We start from the raw sequence: 21,230 nt of genomic DNA, 5'->3' as shown, positions 1-21,230 counted from the left end.
TAATCCTCTTTATCTGCCTCTTTTTTGTCTGTTGCTGCCAAATAAATAAATAAATAAATAAATAAATAAATGAAATAAGAAAAAAAAAGAGAGACGCAGCTGTGTGTGGTGGCGTATGCCTTTAATCCTAGCATTCGGGAGGCAGAGACAGGAGGATCTCCATGAGTTTCAGGTGACCTGAGACTACATAGTGAATTCCAGGGCTAGAGTGAGATCCTACCTCAAAAATAAACAAACAAACAAACAAACAAACAAAAACTGTCCCCCCATTGGGGCTTTAAAGTGGGCCAGTAAGAAAGAATGCTTGCATGAGGGTTCGAGACTACCAGAGTTCAATGTTGTTCTAGCACCGATGTAGAAAGCTAAGCACGGCCATTCACGTCTGTAGCCCCAGTATATAGGGGCAGAGACCAGAGACCTGCTGGGGGTCCTGAGTAAAAAATACAGGGACTCTGGCTGTCCCAGTGAAACACGAAGATGAGTGTGCAGGATATGCGACATTCTCCTCTGGTCTACGCATAAGTGCACACAGGATGTACGCATCTGCACGTACTCATATATATAGCCCCCACACCACACCACGGGCACACACGCCCCCAATTTTTCCCCTCTTAATGTTCGGTCTCTCTATTTGGTGGTGTCAAAGTACATAAAAGACAAGAGGTTTTAGAGAATCTTGGCATGAACGTGGGAATAAGCAGGAAGCATTGCAATACAGGCAGTGTGTGCCACCGACACCACGGGTGCATCCAAAGAGGGTGGTGTGCAAGCGGACGCTTTACAGACGACGGGGCTGCCGTAAGAAACAGTAACCCCAAGCAGCAGGACCCAATGCCAAGGATGCGCAAGGGCGGCACCAGTCTGAAGTTGAATACACACCTGCTGGACAGATGTCCTTGCGACATATTTTCTGTGTGTGGCTGCAGTGGCCTTTGTGCAAGGTATCTTTGGTGGCATGTGGTACTTTTACTATCAGGCCCACATGCAGGAGACCCCTCTCACAACTTCCCTCTTTATTATTATTAAGTTTTGACCAGTTTCACACTAGGCTCCTAAACACGACTGAATTCTGAGGTTTTTCAGCACCAGCTGGCTGCCAGCCAAGAGCTTGAAATTGCTGAGAAAACACAACAATAGATGCATCAAGCAGAGAGAGAGAGAGAGAGAGGCCATCGTCTACCAACTCCTGGGGTCTCCTGAGCTGTGGGCTTTCTATGATGAAATGGGGACAATGGGCAAGCTGTGATCACTGGTCATCCTAACCAGGCCCCAGAATGAGGTCCTAAGGACCAGGATTTAGCAAGCAACACAGTTTTGCTATGGGCAAGAAAGAAAAAGGCTGAGAGGTGTATGAGATGTATCTTCTCAAAACTCCACTTTCCCTTTGATTGAGACTTTTTATTTCTCCTATCCCATACTTGGAACCTCATGTTTAAAGACCAAAGAGGGTGTGTTCTCCTAGGAGGGGGCGCAGGGCGCACACACGCAAACACACACACACACAGTTCAGTTCTGCTTGGCTGTACAGGCAGGCTCACAGACCTCCTTTCCTGTGGTGCATGACTCACTAACCCCTCACCCACTTGGCCCGAGGGTGAGGGGAAAGGGAATTAAGTGTGCCTACTTCATCTCACTGTGGTCATGTCAGCTGCTCATTATCAGCCTGAAGTTACTTACAAGGAAGTGAGACTCACAAAGGTCAAGTCACTTGCCCTACATCACTTCACAACTCACTAGGCAGATGCAGCATTTGATTCCGCGATGGCTCACTCCAAAGCTTGTGCTTGGTACCTGGACACAGCCCCTGGCCTTGACCCTAGTGTACGCCATGTGTAGGAAGTACACGAGAAGATGCGGAAAGGAAGGAGATGAGTTGGGGACCAGAAGCCAGAGTAGAGATAAAGGTCCCAAAATGTACAGGTTCCTGCACAGGGTGCGGCATCTCTGCTCCCCTGGAAGAGGCTTTGTAAACCCCATGAAAGCTGAGATGTACGGGGGTGGAGATTGATCTACGTGCCGAACAAGGAAGATGTTTTGAAAATGTGCTGAGGAGGTTTTTAAGGACTAGGAAACCAGTCCGAGGATCTGACACCTGGTGGGTGCACCCCATCTGTGGGGTCTTCTGCAGGTCCCCGCCCACCTCTGCCTGGCTGATCCTGCACAGCACTCAGCATGTGATTCTTAGAGCTTCTGTGATGCTCGTAATTCCACCCCCAGGGGTAGTGGGCAAGCATGGGGTGTGACCACCGCCACAAGCTCTTCAGAGACATGATGGCCCAGGGCTGCTCCTACCTGGTCTGCTGTGGCTGGTGGCGGTAAAGCTGCACAGTGTGACAGCATCCGCAGGGAGGCCTCCAACTGCTGGGAAGGCAAAAAGAAGTTGGGTACCACAATGGGATCCGGGCTGTAATGAATGGTAGTTAAGGGATAAAACAAAGTCCCTTAGCCCCTCGCCAGACGAGCTCCTCCACTAACCTTGAATAGCACCATTCATGTTTTTCTCCTATCTGATTTTTCCTTCCCATGAATCCTTGGCACCGAGTGGTTCCCTCCCCATGGAAGATGGCCTGATCTAGCAAAAGAATCCTTCAGACTTGCCTGTCTCCAGTTATACTTTATAGTTCAAATCTCCACTTTTCCCATGACACTCTTTCCTGTTGTTCACCACACAATCAACCCCTCCTTCCTTGTTTCCTAGAGAACATGGTCTGCAACACAGGAGAACCGAACGCCTGCTTAACTTAAGCCTGCTATTGACTCATCTCTCTCTTAATTCCTTTCTCAACAGCAGTTACCTCTCAGTACCTGCAAGAGCTCTGCATGAGGCTGGTAAGGGCAACAAATGGTGAACACTGGCTGAAGGTCTGGGGCTAAGTGATGCTACAGTTCAGACACACAGAGAGGGTGGGAAGATGGCTCTAGAGCTGAATGGAGGTTGCTTGGTGCTGGAGGAGACCTGCCTGCCTGGCTGTTCTCTGTTTATATTCAGAAACCAGGGCTGGAAAAGCACCAAGGAGCCATGGCATAGCCAGTCCACCCACGTGCATGTTACAACAGGTACCATAGCTTGGACCTCTCCTCTGTACTTTAAAAAATTTTTTTTTCTGAGGTAGGGTCTCACTCTAGCCCAGCCTGACCTGGAATTCACTATGTAGTCTCAGGGTGGCCTTGAACTCACAGCGATCCTCCCACCTTGGCCTCCCAAGTGCTGGGATTAAAGGCGTGCGCCGCCACCCGGCTTCCTCTGCACTTTTCGCAGATGCTCTGTTGACAGCATCCGCTAATCTTGTTCAGCCAAAGCACTGAGTAAATTTGGATTAACTCAGAGGGAGGTGGGGTATACTGATTTCTGGTTTCATTTTATTGTTTTTTCTTGTCAGACTTTGAATTCCAAGGAGGCTGTGAGAATGCCTATTTCTTAGCCATATTTCTATTATCTAGCAAGGTGCCTGTAACACGGTAAGTGCTCAATAAAAACACCCTACTGAATGAAATGCATCCATGTCAAAATTCTTGCTTTTTCTAAATAGAGGTGGGGGACGAAGAGGTGCAGAAGGGAAGAGACCTTTGAGCCAGGCTCTCTGCAGAGGCACAGGCGAGGCAGGGCCAATTTACTGGTGCTGCTCTGACTCGTGGGGCCTCAGGCACAGTCCATTGATGGCTCGGGGAAGGAACAGCGCTGATGGGGGTGTCTGCACATGGCACTGCCTAGCCTGCCACCTCCTGTGTGCTCCGAGTCCTGCACCAACAGCAACTCTCCAGCCTGAAAGTTCTTTCTCCTCAGTTTCTGAATGTGTGCATGTTTCCCACATGTAGGAAAAGGCTGACCATGCCTGACCCCCTACAACCCCAGGTTCCCTTCTAGTGTCCACTCAGCTGTCACCTGCTACATCGGTAACTTCAGGAACGTTCACTTTTTGTGCCAGTTTCCTCATCTTTCAAATAGGCCTAACAATGGTACTGATTCTTAGGAAGAGTAAGTGAGTTGTCTAAGGAAAAGTGCTTCGCATATGGCTCAACAGTGAGCCAGCTGTTCTTGTGTCCCCAGCCTGTGGGGGAAGGAAAGGTTCCTGTTCTAGCTGTCCTCACCACTTAACCTTATCCATTGATATCTGGTCTGTCCCCGCCATTCCAGGAAACATGTGCCAGCTCACGTCCTGGGCCTGTCCTCACTTAGTGCTGACCACAGCCTGAGACCCTGCAGCCTGCTTGCAGAAGGCCTCCTCGGCATATCCCAGCTCTGCTCTTCTAGCTGTCCTCACCATTCCAGAGCTGTCCATCTTGATCCCATGCCTGGCCTGAATTCTAGGCCTACATCCTTCCCAGATGTCCATAGGCACAAGTCCTCTCTCTTTTTTTGTTGGTTTTCTGAGGTAGGGTCTCACTCTAGCTCAGGCTGACCTGGAATTCACTATGTAGTCTCAGGGTGGCCTCAAACTCATGGTGATCCTCCTACCTCTGCCTCCCGAGTGCTGGGATTAAAGGCGTGCACCACCACGCTCGGCTCTCTCTTTTGTTGTTTTTTCTTTCAAGGTAGGGTTTCACTCTAGCCCAGGATGACCTGGAATTCACTATGCAGTCTCATGCTGACCTTGAACTCACAGTGATCCTCCCACCTTGGCTTCCTGAGTGCTGGGATTAAAGGCATGCACCACCATACCCAGCCCTTTTTAATATTTTAGAATGTTTCACCATGTAGTCCAGGATGCCTATTCTCTTTAAGGTCTGCTCTCGAGTCTCTCTCACTCAGATACCCCTGAGAAGAATCATGGCAACTCCCTCCTCTCACTCCCCACTCATCAAATCACTTGTTTTCTTGACTGACCTTATCAGGTAAAGGAAACTTGAAGCAAAGGCAATTCAAATCTGTAAAATGCCCAGTACATAGTAAACAATAATCAAATATGGTGCTCTTTCCTTGCCTCCTCCATCCCTTTCTTCTTTTCCTTTTCCTTCTCTTTTTCTCATTCTCTTCTTTCTTTCCTCCCTCCTTTCTTTCTGTACTGGGGATAGAACCCAAGGCTTCATGCATAAGGACAAGTGCTCTACCCTCCTCTTCTATTACAACTGAGATTGTAGGCACTACCTCCATGTTTAGCTGCCCAGTAGATGAACTACATAAATCAGGTGGGCAAGCTGATACATGTGCTACCTACACCCAACTCCAGTTCAGTGTGCTGCCCTGCAGGGAGCTGGTATCGATGACAGCTTTTTTTTTTTTTTTTTTTTAAAGAGTTTTGCTATGTAGCCCAGACTGGCCTAGAAGTTGCAATCCTTCTCCTTCAGCCTCCCAAGTCATGGGACTATAGGTGTGTGCTACCATGCCTGGCTTGAATGATAAATTTATAGAGCCTGACATGCGGGTGAGTCTTCCAGAAGAAAAAAAAAAATCTTCCCATGTCCCCAGTGAATTTTACAAGGTTGGCCAATGTTCACTCTCACACTTTGCTAGCCCAACACTAGCATCTAAAATGCCTGGAGGAGGATAGTTTAAAAGGCCACTTGTGGGAGACACCAAAGGATACAGGAGGTTCTGCCGCGTGGACACCTCTGACCCAGATGCCATCTGCTTAGGCCTGACGTCAGGGGAGTCCATAGGTGGCTCCTTGAGGTTTTCCCTTTTGCTTTGGTAGGATAGGAATGGAGGGGACTTCTCAAAGCTGTCAGAAGAGTCACTGAGCTCACTGGAGGCCGTTTCCTTCTCAGCCTGGGCCTTGGGTATGGACCCCATGTCCTGGTCTGCCTGCGCTGAGCTCCATCCAACAAAAGCATTGCTCTGTGGGGCTCTTGGGAGTGATGGGTGGAGGATAAGCTGAGGTTTGGTTAATGCGGGCTCTCCTACCCCAGCCTTCGAGGCTCCACCCTCACAAGCAGTAAGACTTTGGCTAGGAGAGCCCTGCCCAGGCAGATGGGGCTGGACGGTCCTTTCTGGGCTGGACTGAAAGTTTCTTTTGACCTTGAGCTCCTCTCTGGGGCAAGGGCCTGGGGAAGGACAGGGGTGGGTGCTCTGCACCTTACTGGGCTGGGGGCTCATCACCTCACTTGTGTCTGACATGAAACTAGACCAGGGGCTAGTTTTGTCTGTCACAGTGGTGATCTCATTTAGGGTCCTAGGCTCAATGATGTCTTCTTCATAGTCGTCATCACTGTCGGCCGGGCCCGCTTCAGTGTCCTCCGTGCTGGGCAGCCTCTCAATGGGTGCGGTGTGCCCCAGGGGCTCAGGCAGCACTTCTCCGCTTGAAGTCTCTTCAAGAGCAGGGGGAGGGGGGGAGCTGCCACTCTCTTCCACAGCTCTTGCCAATGGCTCCTCCGGAGCCGCGCTCTGTCGCATGGCCTCAGTGTCTTCGGCGTCTGCAAGGGTCATAACCTCTCTGCTTCTACTCCTGGCTTGGTGAGAAGTCAAGGCTGCTTGAGACTCCCTGGTGATAGTCTGCAGATCTGCAGAGCAACAGATACCACTCTTACTACAAGGCAAGAAGGGCCACCGACCACTCAAGGCTCCCACAGCGGCCTCTGGCTTCACAAGCATCTTTGCAATCAGACTGAAAGCAGTTAATTCACCGCAGAGTCAATGAAACTATAGGTACAGCAGTATAGTTTCTAGTACTTTATTCTAAATCAAGAGGACCAAATCTAATCTATTTATAGTTGTGGATACACCTGTGGAACTGCTTTCAGAGACTATCTGCTCATGCTCAGGAATTCTCAGGAGCTGGGAGTCCTGACGGGCATGTTCATGCTTCCACCTATATTAAAAACCAAAACAAGAATCCACTCATTTACCCAGTTGATGACAGTTAGGAAATCTATCTGTTTTAGTTGGAAAATAAAAGCAAGGAAATATCTACTACCCACATGGTAAGAATGGAGGCAACAGGGTATGCTGAAAAGAACATGGGCTTGGATCTGATCCGTCTTGGGTTCAAACCTCTACTGTCATTTGGTAACTGTGTGTGTCAATAGACTATTCCCTCTGGGCCTGTCTTATTTTATTTTATTTTTGGTTTTTTGAGGTAGGGTTTCACTCTAGTCCAGGCTGACCTGGAATTCACCATGTAGTCTCAGGGTAGCCTCAAACTCCTACCTCTGCCTCCCAAGTGCTGGGATTAAAGATGTGTGCCACCACACCCAGCTTATTATTATTTTTTTAAAGGTAGGGTCTCACTTTAGCCCATCCTGACCTGGAATTCACTATGTAATCAGGCTAGCCTTGAACTCACAGTGATCCTCCTACCTTTGCTTCACCCAGGGCTATGATTCAAGGTGTGTCTTTTAAGTATGCTTAACACCAGTCATTCCACAGGCTACAGAATGTAAGAGAGAAGTGGACATCCACTGTATGGTGCATGTACAGGTTTAATAAACAGTGGGTAAATTAATAAACAAGTTGTCATAGTAGCATAAATGTACAGTTCTAACTATTCCAGAAGCTGAGGCAGGAGGATCATTTGAGTCCAGGTATTTAGGGACAGTCTGGGCTAGACTGTAAGATGTTATCTCACAAAGGAACAATCACAACACAAAAGTCATAGCAGGGGCCGGGCGTGGTGGTACACGCCTTAATCCCAGCACTCGGGAGGCAGAGGTAGGAAGGAGGATCATCATGAGTTCGAGGCCACCCTGAGGCTACATAGTGAATTCTAGAGCTGTCTGAGCTAGAGTGAGACCCTACCTCAAAAAACCAAAAAAGTCATAGCAGGGGCTGGAGAGATGGTTTAGTGGCTAAGGCACTTGCCAGCAAAGCCAAAGGACCAGATTCTGATTCCTCAAGTCCCACATAAGCCAGATACATAAGGGGGCACACTCATCTAGAGTTCCTTTGCAGTGGCTGGAGGCCCTACTGTGCCCAATCTCTCTCTCTTTTAACTTACCTATTTCTCTCTTTCTCTCAAATAAATAAAATAAAATATTTAAAAAAATTCAGGAAGGAGGGATGCCTTAGAGGTTGAGGCACTCGCCTGCAAAGCCAAAGGACCCAGGTTTGATTCCCCAGGACCCACGTAAGCCAGATGCACAAGGGGGCACATGCTTCTGGAGTTCGTTTGCAGCAGCTGAAGGCCCTGGAACACCCATTCTCTCTCTCTGCCTCTTTCTCTCTCAAATCAATAAAAAAGTAAAAAAAAATTTAAAATGTTAAAAATGTCATAGCAAGTGATACATGTCTGCATGATTTTCCCCCCCTTTTTTTCTTTTTTCTTTTTTTTTGTGGTAGGGTTTCACTCTAGCTCAGGCTGACCTGGAATTCACTATGTGGTCTCAGGGTGGCCTTGAACTCATGGTGATCCTACCATCTCTGCCTCCCATGTGCTGGGATTAAAGGTGTGTGTGGCTTTTTTATTATTTAAAATATTTTTGTTTACTTTTATTTATTTATTTGAGAGTGACAGACAGAGAGAGAAAGAGGCAGATGCATAGATAGAGAACGGGCCAGGGCCTCCAGCTGCTGCAAATGAAATCAGATGTGTGCGGCCCCTTGTGCATCTGGCTTACATGGGTCCTGAAGAATCGAGCCTCGAACCGGGGTCCTTAGCCACTAAGTGGTCTCTCCAGCCTGCAGCTTTTTGTTTTTGAAGCAGGGTCTCTCTCAAGCCCTGGCTGACCTGGAACTCACTATGTAGTCTCAGGCTGACTTCAAACTCAGAGATCCTCCTGTTTCAACTTCCTGAGCACTGGGATTAAAGGTATATGACACCATGCCTGGCTACATGATTCTTTTAGAGGAAGAAAGGAACTGGGGGCAAATTTGACTCGTAGGGCTAGAGGCCATACCTCCTCACCTAATAAAGGGTAAGCTTAGAGGAGAGGCTGGCTGTGTAATTCAGTCAGGTATTGAAAGGGAGTGTGCCCATGTATGTATGTAATAAGGAATGGGCACCAGGAAGTAGGCTTAGTTGACCGTGGTCCTCTGGCCTTAACTATCCTTTTTGTCTTTGAACAGTTCCCTTGCCTTTTACAAAGCAGCTCATCCTTCAAGGCCCTTTGCTCCTACATCTTCTGCAGGAACCCTTCCAGATGTGCTGGCTGGGAGGGACTGCTGCGGGGCTGAGTTCTATAAGGAGGCCCTGGAGAGCTCACTACTGTGTAAAGCTGGTTCTCTCATCAGCTTGTACACTTCTCAGGGCATGGCCCACACGTCTGATTCACGTGGAGCCTCTCGGCCTCAGAAAAGGACCTGGCACCCCGACAGGCATAAATGAGACCTTATGCTGTAACCCATTCTCAGGGTTCACTCATACGCACTTGTACAGCAAATCAGTGCCAGAAACCCACCAAGGATCTGGCTCTGCTGTCTTTGGGCTCGTGTTCTTGCCATTCCTCATGCTCCCGTGCCATCCCACTCTGCCCCTTCCTTTAAAAGATGGTGAAAAATGGGAGCTGGACAGGTGGCTTAGTGGTTAAGGTGTTTGCCTGCAAAGTCAAAGGATTCCAGGTCAATTCTCCAGGACCCATGTAAGCCAGATGCACAAGGGGGTACACATGTCTGGAGTTTGCCTGTGGTGGCTGGAGGCCCTGGGGTGCCCATTCTCTTTCTCTGTCTCTCTAAAATAAATAAACAAAATATGTTCAAAAAAAAAGATGGTGAAAAATGACGTTATCTGCTTTTAAACAAATAAAGCCTTGGGTTCACTTGGTGAATTTTTTTTTTTTTTTTTTGTTTTGTTTTTCAAGGTAGGGTCTCCCTCTATCCCAGGCTGACCTGGACTTCACTATATAATCTCAGGGTGGCCTCAAACACATGGTGATCCTCCTACCTCTGCCTCTTTTTTTTTTTTTTTGATAAGGAGTTCATCAATTGAGCTGGACATGGTGGCGCACGCCTTTGATCTCAGCACTTGGGAGGCAGAGGTAGGAGGATCACCATGCGTTCAGGGCCACAGTGAGACTACACAGTGAATCCCAGGTCAGCTTGGGCTAGAGAGAGACCCTACCTTGAAAAAAAAAAAAAGGAGGGGTTGGAGAGATGGGTTACCAGTAAAGGCATTTGCCTGCAAAGCCAAAGGATCTCAGGTTCGATTCTCCAGGACCCACGTAAGCCAGATGCACAAGGGGGTGCATGCATCAGGAGTTTGTTTGCAATCGTTGGAAGCCCTGGTGTACCCATTCTCTCTCTCAAATAAATATATTTAAAAGAAAAGTTGTCTAAACTGGTGCTGCTATTTGTCTTATAGGAGGGTAGATAATCAAATGCTTTTGGAATTGGCACCTAGTGACCATAACTGATCAATCAACCAAAGGCCTTTTTCCATACCTGAGATCAAGGAGCTGACCTGCAACACCAGGTTACTGGATTTCTCCAGGATGGACTGGCTCTCAGGGTCTTGGCTGCTGGTTCCTGTCCCCAAACTGTGCTTGTGGCTCTCCTGACACTGCGTGACAGCAGGATGACTATGAGAGCCCGAGGGCAGGAAGGGCTTGCTGAGCTTCTGGCTGAAGTACTGCTGGATCTCATCTAGCTCACTCAGATTCCTCCTGGGAAAGATAAAAAGGGTGGGCGAGGACAAGAGGGTCATTCATGAACATGACGAGAATCTTCATGCAACACTCGACGTCACACTTCACTATCTCTGGCTTAGTAATATAGACAGCTGCCTCCCTCCAAGCTATCCTTCACCTATGTGACTTCAGTCCTGGATCTACGGACAACTTTGTCCCTCTTCTGTACACCTAATGTAGTTTTCGGATGGCCAGAAACCATTCCTTTTGTTTTTGGTTTTAATTGAAACAAGGTCTCATTCTGTAGCCCAGGGTGGCCTGAAACTTGTGATTCTCCTGTCTTAGCTTCCAGAATGCACCATCATGCCTGTCTTATAAGGAAATAAGGAACCTTTTTATTTTCTTTGAGGTAGGGCCTTGCTCTCTAGCCCAGGCTGACCTGGAGTTCACTCTGTAGTCTCAGTGTGGCCTTGAACTCACAATGATCCTCCTATCTCTGCCTCCCAAGTGCTTTAAAGGCATGTACCACCACACTGAGCTTCTTTTGAATTTTCTTTTTTTGTTTTTTCGAAGTATGGTAAACTGTAGTGGATGTGAAGTCTTGTAGATGTGAGAGTGGTTATTAAGTTTTGGCGAGCAAGCTAAAGTTCCTGCATTTTTTTTTTTTTTTTTTTTTTTTAGAGGTAGGGTCTCACTCTAGCCCAGGCTGACCTGGAATTCACTATGGAGTCTCAGGGTGGCCTCGAACTCACGGCAATCCTCAAAGGCGTGCGCCACCACGCCCGGCTAAGTTCCTGCACTTCTAAGTAGGATCAGTAATAGGGTCCTCTAAAGGAGCACAAGACACAAACTGACACTGCCTCAGCTATGAGAAGTCCTGTGAGGATCCAGGGTCCAGCTCAGTGCCAGTGTGCATGCAGCCCTCCACCACATTCCAGAGCAGGGGCCGCCGAGGGAAATGCACACTCATGTTACGGCTGCCCACTGGGCCTTGTTCTTAGTCCTCACCTGAGAGAAGTCAGAATGGAGGTCTGGGAGGACGACGGCGCTGCGGCCGGCTTCTCATCAACTGTGGAGACTGCCTCCCCGCGATGCAGGGACTCGTGAACGCGGCGGATGTTCTGTACGTGCTCTTCGTGGCGCGCCGCCTGGCTCCTTGTGCCACTGCCTCTGTCAAGAGAAAACAGGAACAGAACAAATTCTCCCCTGACTAGAAAATACTGTGACAATGCAGACCACTTTTAAAAAATGATATTGTAGCCGGGTGTGGTGGCGCACACCCTTTAATCCCAGCACTAGTGAGGTGGAGGTAGGAGGATCACCATGAGTTTGAGGTCACCCTGAGACTACATAGTGAATTCCAGGTATTGCAGGGGCTGGAGAGATGATTTAGCAGTTAAGGCGTTTGCCTGCAACGCCAAAGGACCATGGTTTGATTCCCCAGTATCCACATAAGCCAGATATACAAGGTGGTGGTGCATGCATCTGGCATTCATTTGCAGTGGCTGGAGGCCCTGGCATACACATACCCTCTTTCTCTCTGCCTCTTTCCCGCTCTCAAAAAAAGAAAAAAATGAGATATTTTAAAAAGTGGCATTGCAGGGCTGGAGAGATGGCTTAGTAGACAAGGCGCATGCCTGCAAAGCCTAAGGGCCCAGGTTCGATTCTCCAGGTTTCATGTAAGCCAGATGCACATGGTGGTGCATGTGTCTAGAGTTTGTGTGCGGTGGTTTAAGGCCCTGGCGCACCCATTCTCTCTCTTCCTCTCTGTCTCTAATAAATAAAATATATCTTTAAAAAAATAGTATTGCAAATCTGTCCCCACTATCACAACCAGTTCTAGTGTCATTGTTTAAATTATGCATGTTTTTCAAACAATCTTGCTTTCAGTTTTACTCACTCCATTTTCTTCTAGTTTCCACATTTGAGCCTGACTGAAACAGGAACAGTAACAACAATATACTTTATTATAATGCCAAGCCTTCTTTTTTTTTTTTTTTTCCCCCCCTGAGGTACAGTTTTACTCTAGCCCAGGCTGACCTGGAATTCACTCTGTAGTCTCAGGGTGGCCTCAAACTTACGGCGATCCTCCTACTTATGCCTGCTGGGTGCTGGGATTAAAGGAGTGTACCACCATATCTGGCCTAAGCCTTTTTTTTTTTTTTGGTTTTTCGAGGTAGGGTCTTGCTCTAGCCCAGGCTGACATGGAATTCACTATGTAGTCTTAGGGTGGCCTTGAATTCATGGCGATCCTACCACCTCTGCTTCCCGAGTGCTGGGATTAAAGGTATGCACCACCATGCCCGGCGTTTTTTTTGTTTTTTTTTTTTTTTTTAAACGAGGCAGATTCTCATTGTAGCTCAGGCTGACCCCCTGTTCACTATGTTAGTCTCAGGGTGGCCTTGAACTCACGGCAATCCTCCTACCTCTGCCTCCCGAGGGCTGGGATTAAGGGCATGTACCACCACACCTGGCCCAAGCCTTTTTAAAAAAAAAAAAAAAAAAAAGCATTCACCCAATGTTAATCTGTTGCATTCTACCAGCTGGGATATATCGCCAGCCCCCGATCCAATGTTTTATGAAACAACCTAGCGCATGGTTTGGGATGGAAGAAAGAGGATATATTTCTCTGGCCATGTGTGCTGGTGCATGCTTTTAATCCCAGCACTCTGGAGACAGAGGTAGGAGGATTACAGAGTTTGAGGTCAGCCTGGGACTACAGAGTGAGTTCCAGGTCAGCCTGGGGTACAGCGAGACCCTACCCTTCAAAACAAAACAAAACAAAAATATGGTATATTTCTCACAGAAAAGATTGTCCCCTATATTAAGGTGATCCTTTATGTGGGAGTAGAAAGTTAGGGCTTCTATCTTTTAATATTGTTGTCATAGATCTTGAGGTTCTGGGTTATGTGTGAGAATTCAAAAGCTCTTTGTCTCTAGTTTCTTCCTCTAATAAAGGAAAGAGTAATGATACAGCAATTTACATATTTCCTTGCTTTGACCTCATTTTTTCCCATCAAAAAATTACCTCCCATTTCAAAGGGGAAAGTGTGTGTGGGGGGAGGGAGGGTATTACCAAGGGATATTTTTTATAATCATGGAAAATGTTAATAAAAATTTAAAAAAAATTACCTCCCAGGATAGGAGAAATCAAGCGCCTTTGAAGAGGTGTGAACAAGCTGGTCTTGGGTGTGTCTTGCAATGTGACTAGGGAATGTCGCACACGTGTGAGAGGCAGGGAAGGAGAAAGGGCTGTACATTGGCATCTGTGGAAGTAATGAGAAAAACAACGGTGCACTTGTTATCATGAATCCTCTTGGAACAAAGCAGTATATAAAGTAACTTGAAAACTTGACTCAATGTAATTTATTCAGTACTTTCTATGTGTTGAACACTGTGACAAGCAACTTCTACAGAATCTCACTTAAACTTTACAATCACTTTAGGAAGTAGGTACTATTATTATCTTATTATTATTATTTTTTAATCCCGAGGTAGGGTCTCACTCTGGCCTAGGCTGACCTGGAATTCTTTATGTAGTCTCAGGGTGGCCTTGAACTCACGGCAATCCTTCTACCTCTGCCTCCCAAGTGCTGGGATTAAAGATGTGCGCCACCTCACCCGGCCCACTATTATCCTTTTTTAATAATGGTGCTTTTAGATGGATTTTCAGTTGCTTTAGCCATGACTGCGCTCTTGTTCCTTAATGGAGCTGCACACTGGGTAGGACATGACCTTTCATTCACTTTATATGTGAGGATAACAGGGCTGAGGTACTTCTCATCTCATGACTACCAGGGGGGAAGGGAAGAAAAGGCTTTCTTGCAAAAGGACCAATGAACTTGGTTATTTTCTCATGCATTCACTCATTGAAGATTTACTGTCCTACGCTCTTGGCCAGACAAGTGTGAAGGAGTGATGAAAAACCTTTTCCTCAATAGAGCTCCTCTGGGGAACCTGGGTGATTCACTTTTTTAAACTCCTTGAAAGAATTATCTATACTTACCACTATAAATGCCTCCCTCCTTCCATCTAATCAAAGATTATTTTAATCTAACCGAATTAAAAAAAAAATCAGCCAATATGGTTTCAGATTACTCAACACAACTTTCATTGAAAAAATTAATGTATTATAAAATTCATCCTTTATATCTTATTTATTTGAGAGAGAGAGAGAGAGAATGGGTGCGCCAGGGCCTCTAGCCATTGCAAATGAACTCTAGATGCATGCGCTGCAGCCTTGTGCATCTGGCATATGTGGGTTCTGGCGAATTTGACCTGGGTCCTTAGGCTTCACAGGCAAGCAAACCACTAAGCCCTCTCTCTAGCCCTAAATTTACCCTTTAAAAATATTTAAAGCTGTGCGCAATGGTGCAGGCATTTAATCCCAGCAATTGGGAGGCAGAGGTAGGAGGAGTACTGTGAGTTCAAGGCCACCCTGAGATTACATAGTGAATTTCAGATCAGCCTGGGCTGGAGTAAGATTCTACCTAAAAAAAAAAAAAAAAAGTTTGACTTACTGGTTTTCAGTATATTCAGAGTAGTGCGGTCATCATTACTATACAATTCCAGAATTTTTTCATTATTCCCAGACACAAGGGCATAACGTGTGCTGTAAGCTGGGACACACCACCCAGTCTACAGGATCTTCCTACCTACAGGTTTTGCTCAGCAGAAACCCTATTAGTTAGGGGTGACCCAGGAAACTTACCAGTGATCCTGGGGTCTCTGACCCACGCCTTGCTTGTCTTTCTTCTTTGAAGTGCACCAGACTCTCCAAAGGGGAAACAGCAACTTTTATCTGCCCCTGGCATTCTCCACTGAAGTCGGTAATATTGTACCAGCCACAGATAAACTGGAAGCCAGACAGCAGTGGGGAGAGGTCCACCGAGGCAAAGCCAATCACCCTCTCCTCATCTGGGGGGGAGAGAAGAGAAGAGCTGGGAGTGTGGCTGGGCATGGCCTACCCTTGAGGCTATAGGGGCACACAGAGATGCTGGCTCAGACACGGGAGCCATTATAGAGACCAACGGTGAGGCTACAGCGCTGGTAGCCAGAGCTTGCTATGAACTCCTTTTCTGTACGGCAGAGAGAGCTGGGAGGGCTGAGCATTGTCCCCTTGAAATAGGTAACCAGGCTTATGAAAACACACCTGAACTTACACACTTCTTTTTCTTTTTTTTTCCCGGTGTGAATGTCAACAGAACCAAACATATTTATGGCTTTATTTCTCAGAGGGGATCACAGGCTAAAGGGAATTTGAGGTGATTGTCATCCTTCTTTGAGAGGTCTGAAAGGCTCAGAGAGGAAATCACTTCACTTTATGGGGGTCTTTGATAACGTGAATACAGTAACACACGGGCGGTCTTTGAATTGCTGTAGTCAATATGTTGGACTTGTACAAAGTGCCAGGGAGACAGACCCTTCCCTCAAAATCAGGGAGATGGGAGGTGGTGTCTGTGGATGCCCCGGGGCATCTTCACAGCTCACTGGTCTCAGTTCTGTGGAAGGAGGGGACTAGGTCATTCTGGGAACAGATAGGGCGTCCCTGCCAACTTGTGGCACTTTTTCCATTACACTTTTGTTGTTTTTGAGGTAGGGTCCCACTCTAGTCCAGGCTGACCAGAAACTCACTCTGTAGCTCCAAACTTGTCTCGAACTCACAGCGATCCTCCTGTCTCAGCCTCCTGAGTGTTAGGATTAAAGGTACACACTTCTTTTCAAAAGCTTTTATGCTTCAGTGATTTTTCAATTCCTTGAAATTATGAAGTTACGAGGAATTTTCATTTTCTTATTTGTACTTGCCTGTATTTACTGGTTTTACCTAAAAGACAACTCCTTGGAAAACAAGTACAGGCATATTTGCTGTCATCTCTGACTACAGTGCTCAGATGAGGTACATTCCAGAAAGCCTCTCTGATATTCTTTTTTTCTTTAATTTTTTTTTGTTTATTTTCATTTATTTATTTGAGAGTGAAACACAGAAAGAGGCAGAGAGGAAGAGAAAATGGACGCATCAGGGCCTCCAGTCACTGCAAACAAACTTCAGGTGCAGGCGCCACCTTGTGCATGTGGCTTACGTGAGTACTGGGGAATCGAGCCTTGAACCAGGGCTTCACAGGCGAGTGCTTAACACGGCTAAGCCATCTCTTGAGCCCCCTCTCTGGGTCAAACATCCCCTTACCAGTATGCCCTATATTCACCTAATCGTATGACAGTGAAATTTCTTGTGTCCTCTACTGGCACTGAGTAGGAAATCAAATATTTGTTGTATACAGCCTGATGTACTCTGAGTACATTTTGTAAAATGTATGCTAAGTCTGTGTGGGAAAGACGGACCTTGGAGAAGAGAGATATCTACACATACTAAGAGAGAATTAGAAGAATCTTGATTAGTTTAGGCATTTATTTATTTATTTATTTTCTTTCTTTCGTTTTTTTTCAAGGTAGCGTCTCATTCTAGTCTAGGCTGACCTGAATTCTCTCTGTAGTTCCAGGCTGGTCTCAAACTCATGGTGATCCTCCTACCTCTACTTCCCCAGTGCTGGGATTAAAGGTATGCAAAACCATGCCCTGCCTCATTTCCATTTATTTTATTTTATTTTTAAATATTATTTATTTATTAATTTGCAAGCAGAGGGAGAGAGAGACAGAGAGAGAGAGAAAGAATGGGCACACTAGGGCCTCCAGCCACAGCAAACAAACTCCAGATGCATGCACCACTGTGCAATCTGGCTTTACAGAGGTACTGGAGAATTGAACCTGCGTTGTTAGGCTTTGCCGGCAAGTGCCTTAACCACTGAGAAGTCTCTCTAGCCCTTCATCTTCATTTATAACAAGATCTTACAGGACCTGAAAGGACTTCTGAGTTTAGGGAATGCATTTTGTTCTGTATACCTAATACCCCTAGCACAGTAAATAGCTCTATTTACTAAGTAACATTTATGTGCCCACTGTTTTACACACATTATTTCTAATCTTTATGAAACCCTGAAGGTTAAGTACTAGTACCCTAACTTAAAAGGGTTCAGTGCAAGAGGACAGAGGGAAGTGACCCTACTTCAGGTTCATACTTGGTAAATGGCAGAGTGAAAACCTGAACCCAGATGTGCACAGGACCACAGCGTATTCTTTTTCTGTTGGCACTATACTGAGGTGAACCCTGATCTGCTTGACAATGTCTACATACTTTACAGAGAAAAGAAAGCAGACATGAGTGTGAAGCTTAGTCAAACACAGCAGAATTCCTTATGCTGATTTACAGAAACTGATTTCTGAGCAGTTTTTTGCACTGATGATGTTGGCAGTTGGGACCTGGGCGAATGCTGAGCAGCATGGAACTGTCAGAACTGGATTCACAGCAGCCCTCACTCCCGGGGGCAAGAAACGCAAGTCAACTCCCTCTACACCCCAATTACTCTGTTCTTCTCCAGGCTTTGTGGCTAATATTGAAACCCTGCACTGGCAAGGCCAACACCATGATTTTATAGGGGGACAACTGAAGGGCTGGAAAGGAGGACTCAGAGGGGTGGTTTAGTGAGATGGAATTTACTGATCTGTGCAAAGGTGGGCTGTTCTAACCGCCTCACTTTGCTGCGTGTTTCAGTCTTGCTTGCATAGTGAAGGACAGGCAGTCAAGGGCTATGGTCAATCAGAATGGGTTCAAAGTCTGTCTCCATCAATCAATGGCTCTATAAGATACTAGTCAAGTTATTAAACTTCCTTGGCCTTCAGCTTTTATATCTACAAAATCAGACTCATTCTTTGTTTTGTATGTTGTATGAATGTGTGCGTGACTACAGGCATGCATATGCCAGAGCATTTGAGGCAGGGTCTCTGTTGTTCATATCAGGCCAGATGGCCCACGAGCACCGGATTCCCCTGCCATTGCCTTCTGTCTCCCCGTATGAGGGCTGGCATCACTGACACTTGTTGCTGGGTCTGGCTTTCACACTGGTTCTGGAGATTTGAACAGCAAGCACTTTACCCATTGAGCCATATCCCCAGCTCCAAATAATCAGACTATATTTTTACCTTAAGGAATTAGAGATGTTTGTCAACCTTGTACCACGGTACCATGTGCTACATAAATAAGACAAACACTGACAGGGTATTTACTGTGTGGCTCTTATTTACTTCTCCCCAAACTCTATGACGTGGGTACTATTATTATCTCTACTTTAGATATGGAAACTGAAGCACAGACAACTTAAGTCATTTAGCTAGGATCACATTGCAACAGTAAGAGACAGAACTGGCATTTGAATCCACAGTCTGGCTTCAGACCTAATGCCCTTTAGTCTGCTGGGCAGTGCTTCTTATAAGTGAAGCAAAAATCTGGAATACCAGAACTTGAGAGACTGAGGCAAGAGGTAAGGCCAGACTGGATTACATAATGAAGAGTCCATCTCAAAATAATCACCAAACAAACAAATGGTAGCAGAGTCAAACTGTGGTCAAGGACCATGATATCACCACCTCCCTTTTGGAGAGGTGCTTAAAATGAGGAAGAGCAAGTTGCCAGAGTTTGGGCTTGCGTATTACCTGCAAACACTAGGGTTTTGCTTAATAAGCCAGAGCCAACAGAGAAGCCACCCGGGTGTGGCATGTTCTATATTATGATCATGACAGACACGGCCAGAAAGGGTCAAATGGATTTGGATTTTTGTATTAAGCACGTAGTCAAGCAAAGTGATTTCTAAGTACTTAAATTTCACAAAAGAATAAAGTAGCTTTCTGTGGGATTCCCCTCTACTACATATCTATGTTCTTAATATCTAGGGCATGGCACAATGACTTCACATAGTTAAAAAAATAAAAGGCTGGGCATGGTGGCACATGCCTTTAATCCCAGCACTCGGAAGGCAGAGGTAGGAGGATCAAAATGAGTTGAAGGCCATCCTGAGACTACATAGTAAATTCCAGGCCAGCCTGGGCTAGAGCGAGACCCTACCTCGAAAACAACAACCCCCCCCAAAAAACAAGTAAGCAAGCAAACAAACAAAAAACAAAACAACAAAATAAAGGAGCCAGGTGTTGTGCTGCACACCTTTTTTTTTTTTTTTTTTTTTTTTTGGTTTTCCAATGTAGGGTCTCACTGTATCCCAGGCTGACCTGGAATTCACTCTGTAGTCTCAGGGTGGCCTCGAACTCACAGCACTCCTCCTACCTCTGCCTCCCGAGTCCTGGGATTAAAGGCGTGCGCCACCACACCTGGCAGGTTGTGGTGCACATCTTTAATCCCAGCACTCGGGAGGCAGAAGGAACAGGACAGCTGAGAGCCTGAGACTACCCTGAGCCTATGTAGCGAATTCCAGGTCGGCCTGGGCTAGAGCGAGACCCTACCTGGACACCCACCCAAACAAAAGAGGAAGAAAAGAAAGCGCTCATACCTCCTTTATGCCAGACTTTGAAGACCAGGGTTTGCCGTGGGTCCAGAAGCAGCTCTTTTGATAGCCTATTTAAAAGAATTACCATCAATTAACTGTGCAGGAATCCTCTGTAGTACACAACTTAAATTTGAAGATAACTTTCCTTGACCATCTTTTAGGAATTATTTTATTTTCATAGTAGAAGTAAGGGGATGGAAGCTCAGAAGATGAAATAATTTACCAAGACCCAAAAAGCTGCCCGTGCAGCACTTTCCATCAGTGCCCAACCATGTCCACCACATGCAAAGTGTTTCTCCATGAGGAGGAGGAGCTTCTCTGCAGGTAATGAACTGGGGTGTGAAGAGTGGGAGATGCTCAGAGAGGAGGGAAGAGGACCAGGCCTCCCATGGGACAGCCACGGTGTCAGTGTTTCACACCTTTGCGAGGCTCAGACACCTAAAGTATTTGCTTAAGGTCACCTGACAGCCAGTAAGGGCTGGGGCTGAACCCTGGTTTCTCTGAGTCCAGTGTTACAATGTGCATGGAGGCAAGGCGATAAAATAAGGCAATGCCCAGCTCTCACAGCAGCTAAACAGCCAAGGGTGGTGGTGCACACCTTTAATCCCAGCACTCGGGAGGCAGAGGTAGGAGGGTTCCCCCATGAGTTTAAGGCCACCCTGACACTCCAGAGTGAATTCCAGGTCAGGCTGGGGGCTAGAGCAAGACCTTACCTTGGAAAAAAAAAAAAAAAGAAAAAAGTTGATGCTCACTTTTTTTTTTCAAGGTAGGGTCTCACTCTAGCTCAGGCTGACATGGAATTCACTATGTAGTCTTAGGATGGCCTTGAACTCATGGTGATCCCACGACCTCTGCCTTCTGAGTGCTGGGATTAAAGGCGTGCACTGCCATGCCTGGCTAGAGTGCACTTAAAAATTTTTTTAAAAAATATTTACATTTATTTATGTGTGAGAGAGAGTGACAGTGCATGCACGAGAGAGAGAGAGAGAGAGAGAGAGAGAGAGAGAGAGAGAGAGAGAGAGGGAGGGAGAGAGAGAGAGGGAGAGAGGGAGAGAGAGAGAGAGAATGGGCATGCCAGGGCCTCCACCACTGCAAATGGACTCCAGACAAATGCACCATCCAGTGCATCTGGCTTATGTGGGTTCTGGGGAATTTAACCTGGATCCTTAGGTTTCACAGGCAAGCCTTTAACCTCTAAGCTATCTCTCCAACCTTCTCCCACCTTTTAAATAGTATAATACTTACAAGGTGCTTGGAGGATCAAATGAAACAATGTTATGATAAAGCCCATTGTAAACATCGTCAACATTCATTACTATCTTAATTCAACCTCTGTTTCCAACAGTTGTGAATGAACACATCATTTCCACTTGGAAGCTTAATCCTCTAGTTTTCTGCTTCCTGGTG

General features: G+C 46.4%; 1 protein-coding gene across 3 annotated transcripts in view; it reads right to left on the bottom strand.

The window, feature by feature from the left end:
• Window positions 1-21,230, bottom strand: part of C2cd3 (C2 domain containing 3 centriole elongation regulator) — a 115,021-nt gene that overhangs the window by 12,968 nt on the left and 80,823 nt on the right. For all 3 annotated transcript variants that reach the window (XM_045145184.1, XM_045145187.1, XM_045145186.1), the window contains exons 26-32: window positions 19,827-19,891; window positions 15,146-15,351; window positions 13,567-13,700; window positions 11,443-11,604; window positions 10,250-10,470; window positions 5,526-6,438; window positions 2,293-2,404 (exon numbers count right to left, since the gene is read on the bottom strand). In XM_045145184.1, coding sequence (XP_045001119.1) covers window positions 2,293-2,404; window positions 5,526-6,438; window positions 10,250-10,470; window positions 11,443-11,604; window positions 13,567-13,700; window positions 15,146-15,351; window positions 19,827-19,891 — 1,813 coding nt within the window. The remainder of the gene's footprint in view (window positions 1-2,292; window positions 2,405-5,525; window positions 6,439-10,249; window positions 10,471-11,442; window positions 11,605-13,566; window positions 13,701-15,145; window positions 15,352-19,826; window positions 19,892-21,230) is intronic.

This window comes from Jaculus jaculus, chromosome 3 (genome assembly GCF_020740685.1).
Source record: "Jaculus jaculus isolate mJacJac1 chromosome 3, mJacJac1.mat.Y.cur, whole genome shotgun sequence".
In the NCBI taxonomy this organism is placed as follows: Eukaryota; Metazoa; Chordata; class Mammalia; order Rodentia; family Dipodidae; genus Jaculus; species Jaculus jaculus.
This window is presented reverse-complemented; position numbering and strand designations above follow the sequence as displayed.